The following is a 25,325-nucleotide window of genomic DNA, read 5'->3' as shown; positions in this document are numbered from 1 at the left end:
GCCCTGAAACCATCACGACCAAACACTCTGCAGCCTGCAAGAAAAGGAAGTGGGACGGCCTGCCAAAAGATTAAAGTGAAGGACCACAAACAAATGGAGTGACTGGGCTCATTAAAGGGAGGCGGCGTGGTGGGTCAGCATCCGGCTCCAGGCCCGATTGGCTTTCGATGACATCATCTGCTCGAGTCATTGATAAATCTGACGTGCGGTACATGAAGAGAACTACAGCGATGGTGAAGAGTCGATAATTTGCTTCAGTGGAAAAAAAAGTGGCAAAATCCTGTTTTTAAAAGGTTTTCTTTGTAAAAGTCAATCAACATTGACTTTAAAACTGCACAGCTGATGTACAAAATATGTAATTCTGAGCTATTGAACAGTATCCGAGGGATGTTTCAAATAAGAGAGAGCAAACATCACTTAAGAGGAACATCTGTATTTCAAAATAAAATTATAAAAACAAATGCTTCATCACAACCAGAGGAGTTACTTTATGGAACAGCTGCAGTGAAGAGATGAAATCATGGACAACAATTATTATTATTTAACCCTCGTGTTGTCCTCGGGTCAAATTTGACCCATTTTTAGTTTTTTCATCACAAAAAAAAATGGACCTTTGAAATAAGCTGAAAATGTCAACATTAGAAATATCAATTAACTTTGGAAAAAACATCAACAAAAGAACCCACAACATTTAAAAAGTGACAAAAATGTCAGAAAAAGTGATAATAGTCAGAAAAAGTGATAATAGTGATGACAAAAAAAAACTTATTTCATGGTTGACGGGACGACAACACAAGGGTTAAAATGAACATATTAAAGGGATACAAAAAGGATTTAAAGTGATAGTATTGTATAAAGACAGTATGGTTTCTTGGCATCTGTATACTAATATATCTATATACTAATATATCTGTATACTGATATATCTATATACTAATATATCTATATACTAAGTCTAGTATGGATGTGTTATTTAATCTGCTACAGATAGAGGGTATAGAAAGAAGGGAATAAAAGACAAAAACAGTGTAAATGTGTGTATGCATCTGTGTCTATGATGCGTAAATAAGTGAAGCATGAGATTTTGTATTTAATAAAGGATTAAATTAGAGAAAGAGGGTTGGATTTGATACGTTGGTTATGAACTTTTTTGAACAAGGGAATTTTTTATTTGAATGAATTTCCGTGAGTTTGGAAGATTGTGCTGAGAAGTACTTATTTATCTGTCATTTTAATTATATATATATGTATATATGTTTGCATGAATGTATGTATATATATTTTGTATTTTAATGTTTTACATGTTCAAATAAACCACTAAACCAACTACTACTACCATTACCAGTAAGATGTACTCCAGTACTCACTGTGAAGATCAGGGTGCAGTTCTGCTGGAGGGGGAATCGTTAGTTTTGCGGTTTCCAATCAGACGAGGAGGAGAAAAAGGAGGAGGAAGAAGGACAGAAGAGGAAAAACCACAACAATATCATAACAATGTGATACCTAATTAATGAGTTGTGTTATTCGTGATGTTGGCACTTCAATTCATGACCGGATATTTCCAACGAGAGACGTCTTTTCAGCCTCAGCTGGACATTTAAAGCTGCAGTGTGTAACGTTTTAGTTCATTATCAAAACCGGTGTGGCCCCGTGCACCAACTCGTCCTTTTTCATGAGTATTTACTGCTACTTTCAATGAGTATTCCTATTGGCTTGAAATGTTACATTACCATTTGCATTTACTGGGGTAGATGCTCCATAATCATGCGCCATCCTGAAATACGTTAGCCTGTAAGGGACATACAGGACGTAGTGCTCCGCCTTTCGCTGTCACATGATCAACTCACAGGTGATCATGCTAATGGTTGTCGTCGCTTACCGGCCTCGGCAAGTTAGAAGAAGGAAACCACATTCATTCAAAATCCAAATATCAGACACAGGAGTCGTCTTCTTCTCCCAGAAAAAGAAAATTAAACAGAGCAAGCGTGAAGGCCACCGTGGCTTTAATACGGACTTTGAACCACGCGGCATGTGAGAGTTGATTGCGATATATGATCTCAACGCTAGATGGAAATAAATTCCTACATATTGGACCTTTAAGACATGCTAACTGTACGCAAATTTGCATTTCCTGATAACGTAGTGTCCCGCCCTACTCTGCCTCTGATTGGCTACCCCTTAACTTTATTGGCTCGATTGGATAGGTTTAAGAATGAGGAGTGAGATTGCGTTGGGTTAGTGTAAGAATACCTGGGCCGGTGAGCCAATCAGAGGCAGAGTAAGGAAGAGTTGGACGGGACATTCCTTCGCCCACCTGGGAAATGCACATTAACGAACTGTAATGGGCAACGAATGTTGACATGATGCTAGCTAACAAGCTAATGTGCTCAAAATTACATACTAAACTCTATATGTTTTCATGCAGTTAGTTATCATTTAAATATGCTATCTGTAGGCATAGATTCATTCTAATACTCGGGTGCCAACAAATGTACTGCATCTTTTTTTATGATCCATACTGATCCAATATTTGACAGTTTAATAAGTCCAATTGACCTATGTTTGTTTTTTAACCCTGCTGTTGTCCTCAGGTCAAATCTGACCCCTTTAAAAAATGTCTATATCTAAAATATGGGTTTCTTTTTAACGAAATTACCACAAAAATTGCTCTTTGCAAATACAATTGATCACTTTCATTCCTCTGATCTTAACTATTAGTCAAAATAATTCATAATTTCTGCTTTTTTAACTCAAATATTAGGTGTAATTCTATATAAATGAGGGTTATTCACCATGAATTCCAAAGCGTAGTGTAGAACCAGTGGCAGGAAGGGGGTGTTAGTGAAAACAAAACAAAAAGAATGTCTGAAAAAGGGACGAAAATGTCAATTTTTTTTAACCCGGGAGGACAACACAAGGGTTGAAAATGACCAGGTTAAGCGAAACATACTGTTGAATATTAAACTTGACAGCACTCGCTGGTGGAAAAACGATGTGATGAAGACGATGTTTCTCAGACCTCATTTCTTTACTGTGATCTTTTGTTACTTAACAACAAACACACAGTATACGCTGACAACTGGGGGCGAAAATAAAGACCAAACCACTATATAGAGCCAGGACATAACACGGCTTTCTTCAGACGCCAAAATCAGGGAAAATGTTTCTTTTGTGAGTAATGGAGATAATTCCCGGCTCACAGGACAACAGCCAGTGTGGCTGAACTCTTCCAGTCACGTTAACCTGTCTGCTGTGAATCCTGCCAAAATCTGAACAATAAAAGAGCCAATAACAGATTTTCTACTGATTACAGCTGGAGAGTTTTAGCACTGAATCATGTTCTTCTCTCGACCTGAAAACAAGGAGTTAAAGAAGTTATTAAAAAGAAGACTGCCATGTTTCCAATAAATATGAAAACACATTTATTTGGTTGGATGTTTTACGAGCACATTGAATCATACATTTGTAATCTGGTCGTTAAAGTGTGTGTTATGTAATGAATGACGAAAAAGTAGAGCTGCTCCTTCTTAGTCGACTAATCAGCTGTTGTGGTCTTAGTTGGCTAAGGTTTCTTTAGCTGATTAGTAATGTTTTATGCTGTTTTCATGCGTTATGAAGGCATTATTTCCCAGAAATGCTCATTTTTAAAGATCTGTTGATTAAAGCAACTATTTGAGTAATCGTCATAAAGGTATGAACGTTAGTCGAATAAATTTCTTTAATCGAGGACAGTCCTACAAAATAAAAGTAGTAAAACCACCAATTTAATATAGTGATCTAATTTAGCTTTTACTTGATTTTTACGCTCTTTATAGATGTCATTCATACTTTTGATCTCCCCCAAAAGCGGTTGAAGATAAGAAGATGGTTTTCTCAAGCTGATTTTTGACGACCTACACTTTCCACACAGCGATGCAGCGGAAACAGAGAGCTGGACGTTCATGTGAGAATCCCAAGAAGTAGGTCAAGGTTTCTCCACATCAACGTTTTTGTTGTAGTTTTTAAACTTCATATCGACACGGCTGCAATACAATAGCACTACTGGCGTGATCGTGAGCTTTGATTTTTCTCTCTGCCGCTGTGCCGCCATTCTCGCATCTGTCCTGAAAGTCTCGTAGCAACGATGTTAAATTTGAAAGTCCACGTCTCCTTTGGTGACTTTCATTTCCCTCGGTCCCAGTTTAGAACATCACTTGGGCTCTGAAGTGTTTTCTGCTTGGTGGAGTTGTTTTCTCATGCCGAGTTTAGCATCCATTTTGACTTCAAACAGCTGCACGTACTGCATGTCCTTCTGTTTGGTAGAGGGAGCCTGAGAGAGGAAAAGAGAGAGAGAGAGGGGAGAGGGGGGGGGGGGGGGGGGGGGGAAGAGAGAGAGAGAGGGAGGGAAGCATGGTTGGTTATAATGTTGTCTAGGAGCAGTTTTAAAAAGGGGGGGGGGGGGAAAAGGAGACTTTTACACACTCCCGGACACAGCGAACGAGTGTTTGGAGACAGAGCTTTCTCAATCATGCCCAAAACTAAAGGGGTGGGTTTGAGGGGGGGGGGTCCTGTGGTTGGGTGCTGCAGACGTCCCGGCCTCCATCACGTCTCGGTAAAGCCACTTAATCATTTTTAAATAAGATTTTATATGAAATGACATTCCATTAAGCCATAATCAGCAAAAATTTAACACATTTACCCCGTGGGGCAGTTCTTTTGGAGTTTTTGTCCTGTTTTTATTATCAGAAATTTTGTTTTTTTTTCCTTTTTCCCCCTGTCGTAAGCGTGGGTCGTTTTTTTAAAACTCTGTTAAATAATCATTAGTGTTAACTTTAAAATACTTTTGCCTGAAAGAGCTTTACTCCGTGCCAGCCGTAAAAAAACCTGACATGAATAAAAAAAGGGGTTTTTTTTCCCCACAGCGAAGACCGTTACAAGGAAAATAACCCATGAAGCCGGAGGGTACACACTCACCCTGACGGTGATAATGCCTCTCTCTACCAACTGGACCACACAGGAAATAAATACAAAGGCTGAAAGAGGAAGCTGGTGGAACCGATAGATAAACGGAAACAGCTAAATCAATAAAACTAAAGTGCTAAAAACATGCCATCTCTACAGAACTCTCACAGAGAGATAGAGAGAGAGAGACTTCCCATGAAGTGATAAGAGATTCCCCAAACTCCTATAAGTAAACACAATAATTCAAAACTGGGATAAGGCGACCCTGCAGGGTCAGAATCACATGAACTGAGGAGAATTCAGCTCGGCACTGAATGTAATTTGCAATTTATGTTTATGTATATAAGGACAAGTATGTACAGTGGTTTGAGAAAGTTTACAAACCAATGCTAAAGGGGATTAAAAAGTAGAATAAGAAGACATCTTTCAGAAATTGATCTTAATGCCTTAATTAAAAAAAGAAATGGAAAATGTAACCTTTTAAAGACACCAACTTTCTTTGTGAATCAAAAAAGTATTGTAAATAAATAAATGTTCTTTCTTAAAATACAGGGGGCATAAGTATACACCCCCCTATGTTAAAATACAGGGGCATAAGTATACACCCCCCTATGTTAAAATACAGGGGCATAAGTATACACCCCCCTATGTTAAAATACAGGGGCATAAGTATACACCCCCTATGTTAAATACAGGGGGCATAAGTATACACCCCCTATGTTAAAATACAGGGGCTAACTATACACGCCCCTATGTTAAAATACAGGGGGCATAAGTATACACGCCCCTATGTTAAAATACAGGGCCATAGTATACACGCCCTATGTTAAAATACAGGGTGCATAAGTATACACCCCCCTATGTTAAATACAGGGGCATAAGTATACACCCCTATTGAAATACAGGGCCATAAGTATACACCCCCTATGTTAAAATACAGGGGGCATTAGTATACACCCCCTATGTTAAAATACAGGGGGCATAAGTATACACCCCCTATGTTAAAATACAGGGGGCATAAATATACACCCCCCTATGTTAAAATACAGGGGCATAAGTATACACCCCCCTATGTTAAAATACAGGGGGCATAGTATACACCCCCCTATGTTAAAATACAGGGGCATAAGTATACACCCCTATGTTAAAATACAGGGGCATAAGTATACACCCCCCTATGTTAAAATACAGGGGCATAAGTATACACCCCCTATGTTAAAATACAGGGGGCATAAGTATACACCCCCCTATGTTAAATACAGGGGCATAAGTATACACCCCTATGTGAAAATACAGGGCCATAAGTATACACCCCCCTATGTTAAAATACAGGGGGCATTGATACACCCCCCTATGTTAAAATACAGGGGGCATAAGTATACACCCCCTATGTTAAAATACAGGGGGCATAAATATACACCCCCCTATGTTAAAATACAGGGGCATAAGTATACACCCCCTATGTTAAAATACAGGGGGCATAAGTATACACCCCCCTATGTTAAAATACAGGGGCATAAGTATACACCCCCTATGTTAAAATACAGGGGCATAAGTATACACCCCCTATGTTAAAATACAGGGGCATAAGTATACACCCCCTATGTTAAATACAGGGGGCATAAGTATACACCCCCTATGTTAAATACAGGGGCATAAGTATACACCCCTATGTGAAAATACAGGGCCATAAGTATACACCCCCCTATGTTAAAATACAGGGGGCATTAGTATACACCCCCCTATGTTAAAATACAGGGGGCATAAGTATACACCCCCTATGTTAAAATACAGGGGGCATAAATATACACCCCCCCTATGTTAAATACAGGGGCATAAGTATACACCCCCTATGTTAAAATACAGGGGCATAAGTATACACCCCCCTATGTTAAAATACAGGGGCATAAGTATACACCCCCCTATGTTAAAATACAGGGGCATAAGTATACACCCCCCTATGTTAAAATACAGGGGCATAAGTATACACCCCCCTATGTTAAAATACAGGGGGCATAAGTATACACCCCCTATCCCATAGAGGCATGCACATTCTTATTTTTAAAGGCCAGATATTTCTTGGATCAGGATAGTATGCATCCTGATACAGTCACCACCCCCTCACGTGACACCTCAAAATAAATATTTAGGGAATACATTTGAATTCAAATGAGGATGGAAGAGTGTGCTTGATAACCAATAAAGACAGGCGTGTGTGTCCTGAGAGCTGTCAACTCTTTCACCTCACTCAGTTAGAAACCCACCAGTCCTCCCACCCCCGAGAATGTGCGTTAGGTATAAAGAAGACTTAATGCATCAAATGCAGAGGACAAATAACCCTATATTCTTTGTATTATTCCCATTTCAGCCATGTCGCCATAAACAATCTCCACTACATGGTTACGGTTAAGTTATGCAGAGTCAGATTTCATGTATAAGTCAACGTTTTGGCCAATAAAGTTTTGATCCTGAAAGTATGCACATTAACTTGAAAACATTTAAAGTGCTCATAATATGCTTATTTTCAGGTTCATACATCTATTTAGAGGTTGTGCCAGAATTGGTTTCCATGGTTTAATTTTCAAAAAACACCATATTTTTGTTGTACTGCACATTGCTGCAGGTCCTGTTTTCAACCAGTGTTGGGGCTTTATTTTACTTTGTAAACCTATGACATGCACAACAAAGATGTATAACATAACAAAGGAAAGGGGAAAAAAAAAAGCCAAAAAGCATAATATGGGCACTTTAAAACTCTTATTTTTAGACTTATAGCATTTACTTTAAAGATTTAAATCTCCTCTAAAGATTTATAATTTTAAAAACGGCTCATACTTGATTTCTTTCTCTCTTTGACCTACTTTAATATTTAATTTTGTTTGAACATTAACATTGGCTTGGTAATAATATTTCTTCTTATGGTGGTGATATAACACGCATGTAAAGTGCTACTGAGTAACATACCAACTGAGTAAAATACTGGTCCAGCTTATTAAATGAGACTAGGAGGAAAGGGGGAATAAAAAACTAATTTGGTTTGAATGTTCAAGAGAAACCGTCAAGACTAGTCCAAAACAAGACTTCCCTTTTCTCTCTTCCAACTGTTGAATATGAACCAAATGACGCCAGGGAAACTATTGTGATGTGATGTGTTGCTGGTTGAACCTTACCTGCGTCGCCCCCCCAGCCCAGAGCTTTGTACTGCCGCAGGACCCGGCCCACAGCGTTCTTATTGTGGGTGAGCACGACCGCTCTCTGGGCGCCAAACCGCTGCTTGTAGTACCTCATGAGGGAGCGGTGGCCGATCGTAGCACCTTAAAAAACACACAGCAAGGACGTGCATCCTGTTACAGTATGAACATAAAACCATAAAGTAAGTTCACAACAAGAGAATGAGAGCAGAGATCCAACAGATAGATCTCATAAAGGATTCTCCGGCAGCATCGACTTCCGTTCATTTTAGCACCAGGTTCATTTCACAGTGGTGGGGCCCGACCCATCGCTCGCCTTTATTCCTTTATCACGTTTTTCAAAAAAAAATCAGAGTTACAATTGGTTTTTCCCGGTAACCCGTGTACAGGAAAAAGAATCAATGGAAAGTTTCAGAAAACCCGCAAATTCAAACCCCTAACACAGTAGGGATCAGGCTCCCGGGTAAAAGGATCCCGGGGATCCGGATCCCGGGGATCCCGGACCAGGGTATCCGGATACCGGACGGGTATCAGCCCTTCGGGTATTTTACCCTAAAAAAACTTTTTTCTACCCCAAACCCGATCCCCCCTAGGGTTGGGTGCCGTTTTGGATTTTTACGATTTTTAGGAACTGGTCCTTTAAAAAGATTCGTTCCCCAACCCATTCCCCGCAAAACTGAAAATTTTCATAGAGTTTTGTTAAATTTTAAAATATTTAATTTAAAATATATTAACATTTTTAGTACTTTTAGTAAGATAATAGAATATAATTTATATATCATAAATTTTAATATATAATATTTTATTAATAAATAAAAATTTAAATTTTTAATTGTAAAAAAGTTGAATGAGGACATGATATTTTTCTGGCTTTGAGGATCAGAGAAACTGTTTTGTAAATGAACAAATCAACACGTGTCCCTTGGTTAGAAAAAATCATATAAGATATTTCATGTCTACAAAATACCACTGTGACTAGTTCCATGATCTGTAAATCTAATATGTGTTTAGTTAATAAAATGTCATAATATATTGAAAGATTTCCCTCACAAGTTCTCATTGATTGTTTTCACCCACAAACTTTTTTCATGTTTTTTTAAGACTATGTATTCTTTATTTTTAATTCTGTTCCACATTTAAACTTAACCAATTTTAAACAACTCATTCTAAGTTACCTGAAGGTAGAGTCAGCTCCAGCGTGTCGTCGTCGTACTCCAGGTTTTTGTCATCAGGCAGCTCCTCTTCGGCCATTTCAGCATCTTCTCCCTCCTTCCTGTCTGGGTAGCTGCTCCTGTTTGCAAGACATGAAACAAAAAGTGTGAATCAGATGACAAAGGTGCAGCAAAATGACTCTAACGCCTTCAGATATACTTCATCTACATTACCACTGGATTTTAAAGTGCTCATATTATGCTCATTTTCAAGTTCATAAATGTATTTAGAGGTTATATCAGAGGTTTACACATCTTCTTGTTGTACTGCACATTGCTGCAGCTCCTCTTTTCACCCTGTGTGCTGAGCTCTCTGTTTTAATCTGTTCAATCTTTGTGGGAGTAGCACATGCGCAGTACCTAGGTAAGGACTACTAGCCAGTCAGAAGCAGAGTATGAGGGTCCTGACAGTACCTAGGTAAGGATCTAATGCCATCAGGCAGTATGAGCCCTGACAGAGTCTAGGTAAGGACTACTAGCCAGTCAGTAACAGAGTTTGAGCCGACATACCTAGTTAGACTACTAGCCAGTCGAAGCAGTATTGAAGCCCTGACGGTACTCTGGTAAGATATGCCTGTTCAATCAGAGTTGGAGGGCCATGACAGTACCTAGGTAAGGACTACTAGCCAGTCAGGAGCAGAGTATGAGGGCCTGACAGTACCTAGGTAAGGACTACTAGCCAGTCAGGAGCAGAGTATGAGGCCCTGACAGTACCTAGGTAAGGACTACTAGCCAGTCAGAAGCAGAGTATGAGGCCCCTGACAGTACCTAGGTAAGGACTACTAGCCAGTCAGAAGCAGAGTATGAGGCCCTGACAGTACCTAGGTAAGGACTACTAGCCAGTCAGAAGCAGAGTATGAGGGCGTGCCACGCTAGCAGCTAGGCGGGCATTATAACGTGTGTTACGAAGTGACGGAAAGGAAAGGGAAAAAGCCAAAAAGCATAATATGAGCACTTTAATACAACCCAACATAGTTAAATACACCATAGGTTGTTAAATGTGAATGACTTTGTTACCTGAAGTCGTAGAAGTCCGCAAACTCCAGGGCAGCGTCGCCGTCTGTGAAGAGTTTACAATGGCTTTTGTCCGTCATGTGACTCTGTACGGCTTCTGTCGAGTAGAACGAGCGGCCTTTCTCGTTACACCATAAACACACGTTTCCAGCACCGACCTTCTCTCCTGTGACACAAAAAGAATCAACACACCACGGCATCAAGAACGCTGACCTCTGACCTCTATTATCCACCTGCAGTTCCCTCCCATTTACAGCCCAAACTCACCGAGGTATCGTAGGAGGCCCTTGAGGTCGACGAGAACTCCACGTCGGGGATGAAGAAGCTGTGGGCTTTGGTCATGTGGCCGATGTTCTTCATGAGAGACCTGGAGTGGCGGGAGCAGAACAGGCAGTCGGTGACGGGGATGGAGCCCGGCAGAGCAGGGGGTCGGGGGTCAGACGCAGAGGCCGAGTCTCCCTCCTCTTGATCCATCGTCTCCTCTTCATCTTCCTCTTCCTCCTCCTCCTCCTCCATCCCATCTTCCTCCTCTTCCTCAACGTCCTCCCACTCTCCTGGAAGATTGTTATGATTGGTGTAGGTTTTTAAACACACAACAAAACTAATAATAAAGATCTTAAAATCTAACTAAGGCTGATTCCCATTTCTCCATCTTACCCCTTGGCCCTTGAAACAAGGGGTAAGGGCTATAGTGGTTTAATACTACCCCTATGAAATGGGACACCACTTGGTTACATCACCATACAGTATTGATCACAAACTTCCAAGATGGCGTCTCTGTTTGGGTTTTGACAACAGTGTCGTGTATAAAACTACTAGAGCTGCAAAGATTAATCTATTCGAAAAAATAAATAAAAAGGAAATCTCTGATTGACAGACACATTGTTGGGTTTGGTATTTTCATGGGATTTGATGAAAATACAGTGGAACATAGTTCATTGTGCTAAACATAAATTATACATTATGTAATATTGTGATTTATTGTGTGTGACTTATATTGCCCAGCCCAAGGAGTTCTCTGGATTACATTTCAAATAGGGCATCTAGAGTGTCTTAAAAACAGACCGACTGTGGTTTTAAATAGTATATCCAGTGATGTCTACGATGGTTTTATTTCTCCCGCTACCTTCCACAGCTGTGGCTCCGTCTTCCCCCTCTCGCCTCTTGGCTTGCTCCTCCAGCCACATCAGCCTGGGAGGTTTCTCCAGCTTCTCCGCCCTCTTCCTCGTCGTCCCTCCTTCCGCCGAGCCTTGCCTCGCCGCGCTCGGCCTCTGCTGCTCCTTCAGGGCCTGCTGCAGGGCCTCGTTCCTGGCGTCGTGGTCCACCTTCTCGTCCCCGAGTCCCTTCTCCAGATTCTTCTCGTTCATCATCTCCACCTTCCTCTGGGCGGCCAGCAGGGCCTGTTCTCGGCCTGCTGGTGTTTGTGCGACTGCAGGTGGTTCTGGTGGGCGTTGGCGCTGGAGAACTTCTTGCTGCAGACGGCGCAGCCCTCGGCGGCCGCCGTGTCGCTCAGCTGCTGCTCGGCGGCCGTCCGCTGCGCCAGGACTCGCTCCTGGAAGTTCTCGGCGGTGACCGGCGGCATGTCGGCGACCTTGCGCTTCAGGTTGTAGCGGTGCCAGTCGGTTTTGTAGTGCGCCCGCTGCACCTCGCCGTCTGTGAAGGCCACTCTGCAGCTGATGCAGGTGTAGGACGCCATGGCAACCTGAAGGGAAGAGGAGAAAGTCAAATCAACAACAAAGTTGTCTGAGTTCTTACCAAATTTACCATGTGAAACCTTCTATAAAAGGGCTGGGTGGAGAAGAAAAAAAATCAAATATCATGATATTGTAGACCTAATACAATGGTGTCAATATTGCGGCGATATTGTTGGTATTGGTGCTTCCAAAAAGAAGAAACTAGATTATAAGACATGTTTTTAGTTATTTCACACTTTTTTGTTAAGTACATAACAGTAGCTCAGTCCGTAGGAGTTGGGTCCGGAACCGGAGGGTCACTGGTTCAAGTCCCCGTATGGACCAAAAAGTTGGGAGCGTGGATTGGTGGCTGGAGAGATGCCAGTTCACCTCCTGGGCACTGCCAGGTGCCCTTGAGCAAGGCACCGTACCCCCCCGACCGCTCAGGGCGCTGGTTCAGCTGGCAACCCCCCCACTCTGACATCTCTCCATGTATAGTGCATGTATAGGTCCTGAGCATGTGTGTGTATTTCAGGCCTGTGTGTGAGTACTAACAAAAACTGTGTACACAGAGTGTAGTGCAGTAATTTCCCCATTGGGGACTAATAAACAAATTATTTATTTATTTTTATTTATTTAATTGCTTCATTGCTCTAATTACACATTCAATTTAATTTTAACGTCACTTACACTGCAATATTGTTTCTTGTATCATGGTAACCGCACTTTAAAACACCTTTATTTGACGCCACTTTGCTTACTTTCAGTCCACCATGTAATCATTGTCTATTGTTTGCCTGTATTTCTTGTGTGTTTACTTGTTTGTGTGTTTTTGTTTTTTTGCTGTTATGGAAGAAAATGCTGCTGCTGTAATAACAAAATGTCCCTGTTGTGGGATGAATAAAATCTAATCTAATCTATCTCTATCTAATGTGTTCATTCATAGTTTTGACGCCTCCATGTCCTTCAAATGACTTACTAGTCAGATATAAAAAAAAAATTCCATCAAAGACGTTTTAGAAGTGGAAATGTACTTTCTGGAAGAATGTCCCATAAATAAAAACTCTGGGTTGTTTTCCCAAAACTGTGTTTTAAATGTTTTTAATAATTTATATAGTCTCATAGGAAAATCAAGTTTTAATAAACATATATGACATGTGATGTAATATTTAAGGCAGCTAGGCTGTATTGACAATACGTAAAAATGCATCCGTAAGTAAATAAAACATTTAATTAAAGCACATAAAATATTCATAAAAGATAATATACTCGAGGAAAGGCTTTATCACCTTTCTGCAGTCAATGTAAAGCTTAATTAGGTTTCTGTATAGAGCCAAATATATCAATGTTTCACATATCTTTTTATATTTTAAGAACGCCATAACTCTCATAACTGCGACGAGCTATGCTAACATCGGCTAGCACGTAGCATTTCATAGTTAAACACCATGGTAACAGCTAAAAGATAAACATTCATAACACTCAGGACAACGACAGAAGGAAGTGACGAACGTCACATTTCTACTTACTTATTCAGTAAACTGTCTCCTTTGGGGAAAAGGTATATTTTTAATCTCTTTTCTGTGTCTGAGTGCTGCTGTCTCCCTTACACCACAACACGAGGGTAACTTCCGGGTGAACTCTGATCTTCTTCTTCGTGATGTTTTATTAAGTGGCTGCTATCTAGCTTTTCAGGCGCGTTACCGCCCCCTGCTGCATTGTAACGTCAAACAAAAGATGGATGGATAGATAGATAGATAGATAATAGATAGATAGATAGATAGATGGATAGTGGATATAGAAGATAGATAGATAGATAGATAGGGTAAGATAGATAGATAGAGATAGATAGATAGATGATAGATAGATAGTAGATAGATAGATAGATAGATGGATAATGGATAATGAAGATGAAGTAGATAGAAGATGAAAATAGATAGATAGATAGATGGTAAGGATAGATGGATAGATGGATAATGATAATAGATAGATAGATAGAATAAATAGATAGATAGATAGAGATAATAGTAGATAGATGGATAAATGGATAGATGGATAGTAGATAGATGATAGATGGGATAGATAGATAGATGATAGATAGATAGTGAGTAGATAGAAGATAGAATAAGAGATAGATGATAAAGGATAGATTAGATGATAGATAAAAGATGTAGGATAGATGATAGATAGATGAAGATAGATAAATAATGATAGATGGATAAATGGAGATGGATAAGGAAGATAGATAGATGATAGATAGATAGAATAGATGATAAAAATAGATAGATAGATAGATGATAATGAAAATGGATAGAGAATAGATGAGTTTAAGATGATAGAAGATAGATAGATATATAGATAGTAGATAGTAGATAGAGGATAAAATGGATAATGGAAGATAGATAGATAAAATTAGATAGGATAGATGGAACTAGATAGATAGATAGATAGATAGAATAGATAGATAGATAGATGGAGAGGATAAATGGATAGATGGATAGATAGATAGATATAGTAGATGATAGATAGATGGATAGATAAGATAGATAGATAGTTTCGATAGATAGATAGATAGATGTGGATAATGGAAATAGATGGATAAGGGATAGATAGATGATAAAGATAGATAGATGATAGATATAGATAGATAGATATAGATAGATAGATAGTTGATCCCAAAACATGGGAAATTACAGTGTTACATCACAATCAGTCAACACCCACATTATACAATATAAATGAAATACTAGGATACAGTTGGTAAACCAGTGTGGATTTGAACCTCCTGTTGTTGTCCTTGGGTCAAATTTGACCCTTTAAAAAAATGTTTTTTATCGAAATAGGAGTTTTTTTTTAACCAAATTACCACAAAAAATGGATTGGATTCCTTACAACGCTCTTTGCAAATGCAATTGATCACTTGCATTCCTCTGATCTTAACCATTAGCCAAAATAATTCATAATTTCAGCTGTTTTAACTCAAATATTAGGTATAATTCTATATAAAGGAGTGTTATTGACCAAAAATTCCAAAAAGTCGTGTAAAGGGGGTAGTAAGGGGGTTTTAGTGACAACTAAAAAACAATCTAAAATAGGGACGAAAATGTCATTTCTTTGTCAGTTTTTGACCCGAGAGGACAACACCAGGGTTAACTAAGTAGATTTACCAAAGGTTTTAGAATACGTTGGACTCATTATACCACACAGCACTAAGATTTGTAATAATTCTGGTTTTCGTACTCATCCCTGTAGCTTGTACGATACCGTTGGTTGGCCTACAAGGTAACTCAGCAGGGTGCCAAAACCTTTGCAGATGCCATTTATTTTGTTTTCTGTTATTTTGAAAGAGTAAATGATGGAAATAAAATCTTTTCGTGACATAGTGAATATTGACTGTCTAATCTGTCACTTGATGCCTTTTGGAGATTTTTCATCTTTTCTTGGCTTCTTTATGCACATTAACGCACATTTTTACCTGGGGTGCCCAAATCTTTAAACCCCACTGTATCTGGGCGCCCTTCACCGCATATCTTAATATGGAACTAGTATACTGCTGTCTTGGCCAGGACTGCCTTGAAAAATAGATTCTGAATCTCAATGGGATTATTTCTTGGTAAAATAAAGGTTAATAGATAAAAATAAATAAATGTTATTTTCTATTCTAAAAAAAAACTCTGAAAGAAACCTCTCTTATCAGTTTTAATTGCTATCAGAAATGTGTATCAAAAATTGTAACACTGTTTTCCTTCCTAAATATGTATCTGCGTGCACCAACCTTACATTTTCTACTTTCTACTCTCACGTAAACTAAGCAAACGGAGCAAGTATTAGTAAGTTATGTCTCATTAACCCATGTTGTCCTATATCAATGTTCTTTTTAATTCCCCCGAATAACATGATTGATTCCACACAACGCTCTTTGCCAAGTACAAATCTCTACTTTCATTAATTTTGGGGCTTTTATATAACTTCATAGCATTTAAAAAAAAAGTGGTTTAAAAATAGTAGTGAGTAATAGTTGACGTATTCCTTTAATTTTAATCTAAATAATCCCTAATTTCTGCTTTTTCTAACTCAAACATTAGGTATCATTTCCCATAAATGAGGTTAATTGGCCATAGATTCCAAAAAATAACTATAAAACTAAAGTTAATAAGTTAGTGTTAAAAAAAAAGTCAAAAAAGTAACAAATATTGAAAAAGGTGTTGAAAAATGAGCAAAAACATAAGAAAAAGGTAAAAACATTGATTAAAAAGCATCAAAAAAAGTGTTGATTTTCAATTTTGACGGGAAGACAACACAAGGGTTAAACCTTTATTGTGTCTCTGCTTGAAAAGTGAACTCACAGACGTCCAGAAGATGATAAGTACCACAAAACAATTGTATCCTAACACCTAATGTTAAGTGCAACATGTTGAAAGCTACATAGTGGAAACAAAGGGATTAAAAGTTTAAAAATGCACTTACCATGGTCGTGCATGTCGACCGGCGTCCCATTAATACCCCGGACATTGCTATTTCTTCACACTCATTTAAATACTCAGTCCTCCTGCATTTTCATTATTTCTTATGTTAACTGCAAACAGCCGACAATGTTCCCACCTCGCTATCAACATTTATGAGAAATTGACCCCAGTTATTCTAAGTTGGGGATAGATAGATAGTATTAGATAGATAGTACTGTAGATAGATGATAGTAGATAGATAGTATAGATAGATAGATAGATAAAGATAGATAGATAGATAGATAGATAGATAGATAGATATAGTAGATAGATAGATAGTGATAGATAGATAGATAGATAGATATGATAGATAGATAGATAGATAGATAGATAGATAGATACGTAGATAGATAGATAGATAGATAGATAGATAGATGATGATGATACTGTAGATAGATAGATGATAGATAGATAGATAGATAGATGATAGATGATAGATAGATAGATAGATAGTGATAGATAGATACGTAGATAGATAGATAGATAGATAGATGTAGATAGATAGATAGATAGATAGATAGATACTGTAGAAATAGATTAGATAGATAGATAGTAGATAGATGATAGATAGATAGATAGATAGATAGATAGATAGATAGTAGATAGATAGATAGCTGTAGATAGATAGATAAGATAGATAGATAGATAGATAGATAGATAGATAGATAGATAGATACTGTAGATAGATAAATAGATAGATAGATAGATAGATAGATAGATAGATACTGTAGATAGATAGATAGATAGATAGATAGATAGATAGATAGATAGATAGATAGATAGATAGATAGAGTGATAGATACGTAGATAGATAGATAGATAGATAGATAGATAGATAGATAGATAGATAGATAGATAGATAGATAGATAGATAGATAGATAGATAGATAGATAGTATTATTGATCCCAAAAATGGAAATTACAGTGTTACAGCAGCACATAGGAAAAAATATACATACATACAATATACATTAAATAATAATAATACAATATAAGAATAAAATATAAGAATAATAGACAAATATATTTATATATGTACAAGATGGGAAAACAAAATGTGCAACTGCTTAAGTAATATGCTAAATGTGTGTAAATGTAAATGAACCAATCGTGCCGGTTGCCCTTACTGCAATATTGTGGTGGAAAAAAATACAGTGAACATAAAAGATGTAGACAGTCTTTTGAGTTGTTGTTCTTAGTCTCAGGATGTAAGATGTCTTCTGCAAAACCAGTCAGCACTTCACAGGTGTTACTTTTAGAATCACAACTGACTTGGAAAGACAGATATTTCTCTCAGGAGATGGTGGAGACCAAAAACAGAGAGAAAAGAGTGGGAATATTGGACTTAGGATGCATTTTACAAACCATTACTAGCGAACATTGTTAGATGTCTTCTGCAAAGCCAGTCAGCAATTCATAGGTGTTACTTTTACTTTTTTACTTTTGAAAACACAACTGCGTTGGAGAAACAGATATTTCTTTCAGGGGATGGGAGAGACCAAAAACAGAGAGAAAAGAGAGGGAATATTGGTCTTGGGATGCATTTTACAGACCGTTAATAGCAAACATTGTTAGATGTCTTCTGCAAAGCCAGTCAGCACTTCACAGGTGTTACTTTTAAAAACACAACTGACTTGGAGAAACAGATATTTCTCTTAGTAGATGGTGTAGACCAAAACCAGAGAAAAAAAAGAGATATACATAAAGGATGTAGACAGCCTTTTGAATTGTAGTTCTTAGTCTTAGGATGTTGGATGTCTTCTGCAAAGCCAGTACTTTTACTTTTTTACTTTTGAAAACACAACTGCATTGGAGAAACAGATATTCCTCTCAGGAGATGGTAGAGACCAAAAACAGAGAGAAAAGAGAGGGAATATTGGTCTGGGATGCATTTTAAAGACCATTACAAGCAAACGTCTCAAGTTCTGTTGCATTGGAGTGTTTTAAATGTAGTTTATTGCATTCAATATCACAGAGAATAATAAAAATGGAAATGGGAATTCTGGGTATTCTGGCCTACTTACGTTTAAATTGACATAGGCATACTTTAATATTTTGCCATTAAAAACAATACTTTATTCTGAGAAGGAATGATTATAATGTCAGAATATGATACTTATTTCATAGATGTTAAAATGTCTGTTAATCCTTTCTCACATTCACACTGTACTGTTGTTCCTGGCCAGTAGAGGAGGCTAGTGCACAATGGTTTTGTCCTCAAAGCATGGTGGCATCCATGAATAGTTAATGAAAATATATCAAAATTTAATTAAGTTAGTTAAGTTGTGGTATATGTGAAAATCTATTTTCTTTTCATGCTTCCACGAGGGCTAACTTTACACTCCAGTCCCATTAAACTCCTTATTTAACTTTCTTCAACTTCTGAATGATTTCAGTAAAGCATTTCTCATTTATTATCAACTTTATTTCTTGATCACCATATAAACATATCCTTGACAACCTTCACTACTAAACATTCATGGATCCTCTTGTACATTTATTTAACCTCTGACATTTAGTGTGGGTTATTTAACCCTCCTGGTGTCTTCGGGTCTGATGTGACCGCTTTCCAAAAAGTTTCTATATCAGAAATTTGGGTTTCTATCAAAACAAATTTCCAAAAAAGTAACATGGATGGTTCCCAACAATGCTCCTCACAAGTTAAAGGAATAATAAGTTCACTACTTTAATTGAATGAGTGTGTTTTCTGTCAATGTTATAGCATTTGGAGAAAAACAACTGGTAAAAGGACTTTAAAAAAAAATGTAAAAAAAGAGAAAAATGTCAATAAAAGTACCCATAATGTGAAGTAATGTCAAATAAAGTGACAAAGATGTCAGAAAAGTGACAAATGTAAAAAAGAAAAGGTTTAGAAACATGGGGAAATATTCTCAGAAAAAGTCAACAAACGATGAAAAAGTGACAAAATCATTGGGGGAAAGACACAAAAGGGTCAAAAATCACGACCATAACCTTCATAAAAGGTTTTTCTGTTGAAATGTCCAGGTCAAGAAGACAACACGAGGGTTAACATGATCAATCAGATGAATGTTAGGAACTGTACAATGTTCACAAAGTCAAATTAGTTTTTCCACAAAAGAACTAGAAAGATAAACTTAATTTAAAGGTCTAAGTTTCATCTCATATTAGGACCTTTTTCAAAAAAAGAATTTTTTTATAGCAAAATTTAACACGATTGGTAAAATGGTATCTGTTAGCAGTTCGATCACCGGACAACTGTCCTCAGCTTCTGATCTAGCCTCAACCTCATACATATTTGTAAGTTGCGTTATCTTCTCATCCTTCATTCTTTCCTGAGCTGCCCGTAATTGACTCTCATCCTCCCTGGCAGCTTTAGCTTCCATCCTCTCTTGCTCTAACTCTTCCTCTACTTTCTTCTTGAGTTCCTCCCTCTCTTTGCATATTTGCTCTTCTTTCTCTTTAAGGATTCGTTGTTTTTCCTCTTCTATCGCCCTCTCTGCCCTCTGGAACATTTCAGTGGTGTAATGACTTCCTCCGTTCTTGCTGTTATAGTTCTGATCTTGTCGAGCAGCTTGCTGACCTGAGAACGATCATTCACCTCATTATTAAAGACGTGGTACTGGCCGTTACATTTAGCCACAAGTTCCTGCAGGTCTTTGCTAGTCTTCAGTGCCTCCTCAATAGGTTTCCCTTTGAGCAGGTCACCATGGGTAAAGAGAACCATGCTGTATCTGTCTGCTTCCTCTCCAAAGATTTTCTGAATCTTCTGCACCGTCTTCTTTTCTTCCTCTGTGAATCGGCCTATTTTGATGACGACCAGGAAGATGTGAGGTCCAGGAGAAGCATAAGAAATGCTCTGGACAATATTTTTAATGGTTTCCTTTTCGTCAATACTGGTGTCAAACAGACCCGGAGTGTCAACAACAGCAACCATTTGCCCATCTACTTCACCAATTGCTTTAACGCAGTGTTCAGTTGAAGATTCAAAAGAAATCTCTGATTTAAAGTACTGTTTTCCCAGGATGGTGTTTCCTGTGGAGCTCTTCCCAGCTCCGCTCTTTCCCACCATCACAATCCTGAGCTCCTCATTATTGTATATGGTCGGTTCTGATGGGATAAACGAAAGAATTCAAAAAGGTATTTAAAACAATATACAACTGCAATATGGGCAACTTTGGCTAGAAGGGCTCAAAATCAATTAGACAATGTAATATAGATTTCATTTTTATCTTATATGACCACATGCTGGGCCTTGCAAAACATTTAAGACTGTAATTTTTCTAATTTGTCTAAGTTGTCTTCTATTCAATCATGTACTTGTCGTCCTGAAAATCAACATTCTTTCTAATGTTTTTGGCTCTTCTTTGACGCGTAACGCTTCTTTTCACCACCATTTATAAACACCACAAACACCAACTCACTACTACATTTTTGGTCTGGTTTTCAGCCTGGTTTTGAAAAAGAGATCCCATCTTTACTTGCAAAGCACGATGTGTGGAACCAATCATCCATGTTATTTTTGGTGTATATTAGTCATTTAGAAACCTTTCTTTCGAAAGCGGGTCAAATTTAACCCGAAGACAACACAAGGTTAAAGGATCCCCCACATGCTTCTCATTGGTTACCAGTAAATAATCTTACAGAGTTTGATGTAGTCTCATGATAAATCACTCAAAGCTAGACTATGTAGTGAGTATGGCCTTACTGGCCCAAAGTCTCTTTGGCCACACCCACAAAATGTCCCTACTTCACCAAAATAAACATTACTGAGATTATCCTGTCACAGGGCCAGTTCTCTGCAGATACATACACCACCACACTCTTCCACCTGCTCATGAATGATGATTATAAGGGAATGCTTTCGCATGACTCACTTCCAACAGAGAATATGCATGGTAAGGAACCTGCAGATATGGCTGACCTACTTTGACTGTATTTGTTAGTTCACTCTAGTTAGTTCACTAAGGTTTGATATGTTTAATCTACCGACTGTTCCATGCAGCCAACAGAGCTATGGTTATGGGTCGGTTAGTGGTAGCACCAAGACCGTGGACCCTTACTGTCTGCTGTCTCTGTTGACTCTTAAAAGTCAAATAAAGACCTAACTTTTTAAAAAGGCTTTTAGTTGGGTTTACCTGTCTTATGTCTTATTTTGTATGTATTGCTTTGTTATTTAAAGTGTGTATTGTGTTTTAATATATTTATATCCTCTCACATGTTTTATGTGAAGCATTTTAATCTTTATTAAGCACTCTATGAATACATTTACTATTAGTAAATACATTGTTGTTCTTTGAGGAAACCACTTCATAGTGTACCTTTAAAAAAAGTAAAAATCAAGAGTGACTTTTTCAGCACTTTTCTTGTCATAACTTCACAACTAAAGCCACTGTTGCTAAACTTACTTGAGGATGAAATATGTCTCTGACTGCATACAGTAGGATGGGAACATATTTGATGGTGTAAAACTAGCTACTGAAATGTAGCCCCTATGCTAATCTCTATGACAGCACAGGCAAGTTAAATGCCCATGAAACCCCTACTTTGCATATGTTCACCTTCTTAAAATCTTTAAAAAATGAAAATCTCCTAATTCCATTAAAAGGCTGAGCTTTTGAGAAATATTCTGTTTTTTTTATTTAAGCACTACCACCTTTACAATTGTTGAGATCAGTCCATTAATTTGGCCTATAACATGCTAACTCCATGTAGATATACCTTTAGATATAATTAGATATAAGTTACAGGAAACAATATGAGTAGACTTACTATTGTTGGAGTCTGTGCTGGCCATAGTTGAAGAGAAGAAGAGTTCTGCTGCTGAGCTGAGGAAGTAATGTAAATCAGTCTGTCTGCAACAAAACCTCTTTATATAAGAACATCATCCAACAAACCACACCTACAACACACTGCTGATAACAAAGTGCATTGAACTTTGTGCCTTTAGTTCTACAACAATGTGATGTGTCATTTACCAAAGTGTAACATTCTGCCCTTTAGTGTAACCTTTGAAGAAAGTTGTATGACTCAATGTCTACAAATTTCATATTTCAGATGTCTGGTATTTTACAGACAATAGGAAAATGTTTTAAATATGGGTTATTTACAACCAATCATAAAACAATGTCCAAAAAATTGAAAATGAGGAGGAATAAATACGTATTTCCAGACACAGCCAGACACATAGATAGATAGATAGATAGATAGATAGATAGATAGATAGATAGATAGATAGATAGATAGATAGATAGATAGATAGATAAAAACAAGAACAAATATTGGAATATATATAAATTGGGAATACAAAAATGTATTCCCAATTTAATAACCCCCTACCCCTAACCCCTAGCCCCTAACCCCAACCCTAACTCCTAACCCCTTAACCCTAACCCCTACTCCCCTAAGCCTAACCCTGACCCTTCAAATTATAACCCTAACACCCTAACACTAACCCCTTAACCCTAACCCCTAACCCTAACTTTAATTTCCTTGCGGGAGTCATCCAAAGGGATTAATAAAGCTAAGTCTAAGTCTAACCGCTAACCCTCAACCTTAACCCCCAACCCTCAACCCTAACCCCTACTCCCCTAACCCTTCTAATCCTAACCCTAACCCCCAAACCCCCTAACCCCTAATCCTTAACCCTAACCCCTTAACTGTAACCCCAAACCCCCTCACCCCTAATCCCTAACCCTAACCCCTAAATTGTCGAAATGGTTCCAAAAACATTATAACTTAACTTATAGACAGGCTGCTTCAGAATTTGGCACAACAGTGTTTCAGCTCATCTTTGTTGGTTGAATCTGGAACAAACTCCCAGAAACCTGCAGATCTGCTGCTACTCTCAGTTCTTTTAAATCAAGGCTGAAGACCTTTCTTTTTTATGTTGCCTTTCTCTAAATGGTTGTTCATTTCTTTAATGTTTAATTTCTTTTACTGCACTGTAGGAGAGCGAGCTCTGTCCTGGACTGTCCTCTGGACCCCAAAGAGAAAGTAGGGGAGAGGAGGATGTTAGCTAAGCTGACATCCATCATGGACAACACCTCGCACCCCCTACATGACACTGTGGGGTCCCTGAGCAGCTCCTTCAGCAGCAGACTGATACCCCCCTCTACATGACACTGTGGGGTCCCTGAGCAGCTCCTTCAGCAGCGGACTGATACCCCCACGGTGTAAGAAGGAGAGGTACCGCAGGTCCTTCATCCCGGCCGCTGTCAGACTCTACAACGCCTGCACCACCTGATAGTGTTGTAGTTCCTGTTCCTGTTTTTCTCCCATCTACATCACACACTTTCTGTTTATCTTTAAAATCGGTATTTATATCATTTTATTACAAGTACTTACTTTTCAATATTTATGGTCTCGGGTTAATATAATTTAAATTATGCTACCGACTCTTGCTTCTTTGCTCTAATTACACATTCAACTTAATTTTTAACGTCACTTACACTGCAATATTGTTTCTCTTATCATGGCAACCGCACTTTAAAATACCTTTTGTTTGACGGCATTTTTACTTACTCAGTCTACCATAATTTCATTGTCTATTTCTTGCCTGTATTTCTTGCCTTGTATTTCTTTGTATTTCTTTCGTGCTTACTTGCTTGTGTGTTATTTTTATTTTTATTTTTTTATTTTTTTTATTTTTTTTATTGCTGTTGCTGCTATGCTGCTACCGTAACGACAGAATTTACCCGTCGTGGGATGAATAAAGTATAATCTAATCTAATCTAATCTAATTTTTATCCTTGTGTTTTATCTGTTTTCGGTTTGGTTTTTTCACTGACTTTGTGTAAAGCACTTTGAATTGCCCTGTTGCTAAAATGTGCTAGATAAATAAAGCTGCCTTGCCTTGCCTTTGCTTGGTGATATAATCTAGCCAAGCTTTAATATCCAGTTCTCCTGCATTTCCATCGTTCCTTGTCTTAACTGTAAACGGCAAACCCTGTTCACCCCTCCCATCAGCATTTAGAAGAAATGCCAACAGTTCTTTTAAATTGGCAAAAAATACAATGCACACATAATAGTTTGGCCAACCCTTTGAATAGTAGTTCTTAGTCTCTGTTCACAACATGTTACATGAACATTTGTGCTTTAACCCTCATGTTGACCTTGGGTCAAATTTGACCAGTTTTCAGTTTTTTTTATAAAAGAAATGGGCCTTCGAAATAAGCGCTGAAAATGTTTTGTGTGTTGCTTTGGAAAAAACATCAAAAAAAGCACCCACAGCAGTGACAAAAATGTCTGAATAAACGATAATTTTTGTTCATGGTTGACGGGAAGGGTTAAAACCTTAAATTTCGGCATCTCCATGTGGCTGAAAGAAGACAGACTCCTGCATTCGTAATTTTTACTCGAGAAGAAATGAAGATGTGTTATTAGCAAAATGTGTTTTAAGTTTAAAAAGTAAAAATGCATTAGGTGACAGAATGACCCCCGTGAGATTGTCCTATAAGGGTTAATGCCCGAGGAGGTCTTATATTATTTGACTATTATTAATGATGCATCCTTGTGAGTAAATGTACACAGCTTGTACGTTTGTGTGTGTCATGTGCTTCACATGAAAAAAAACAAAATATTCTGTATTACTACACACATTATTTCCATTTATTCTTGCCAAAGCCTGAGAAATGAGCTGCACGAACTTTTCTTGTTATTTTATGGATTTGTTTCTTAGAGTGTATATGTATAAAATCATGTTTTCTTTTGTCACCTGGTTTGTTCTGACACTCAAGCTGCACTAAACCGCAGTATTTAAGTCCTGTGTTCTTTATTTTTAACCTCTGAATGAAGTTGGTACAGCATTAC

The 25,325-nt window shown here is 38.0% G+C and overlaps 1 protein-coding gene and 1 pseudogene across 1 annotated transcript; both read right to left on the bottom strand.

The window, feature by feature from the left end:
• Positions 1-3,398: 3,398 nt before the first annotated feature.
• znf622 (zinc finger protein 622) lies at positions 3,399-13,681 on the bottom strand. The gene is given in 12 exon segments (XM_032531116.1): positions 3,399-4,211; positions 4,213-4,266; positions 4,268-4,309; positions 6,993-6,995; positions 8,107-8,255; positions 9,308-9,423; positions 10,361-10,523; positions 10,625-10,657; positions 10,660-10,911; positions 11,484-11,762; positions 11,765-12,059; positions 13,560-13,681. Coding segments are annotated over 11 exon segments (1,410 nt in total). The 5' UTR covers positions 12,054-12,059; positions 13,560-13,681; the 3' UTR covers positions 3,399-4,181.
• A 5,218-nt stretch (positions 13,682-18,899) lies between these two features.
• LOC116698881 (GTPase IMAP family member 4-like) lies at positions 18,900-22,377 on the bottom strand (annotated as a pseudogene).
• Between the last annotated feature and the right edge of the window lie 2,948 nt (positions 22,378-25,325).

Source organism: Etheostoma spectabile, chromosome 12 (genome assembly GCF_008692095.1).
Source record: "Etheostoma spectabile isolate EspeVRDwgs_2016 chromosome 12, UIUC_Espe_1.0, whole genome shotgun sequence".
NCBI lineage: Eukaryota > Metazoa > Chordata > Actinopteri > Perciformes > Percidae > Etheostoma > Etheostoma spectabile.
Note: the sequence above shows the minus strand (reverse complement) of the source record. Positions and strands in the feature narration are given on the sequence as shown.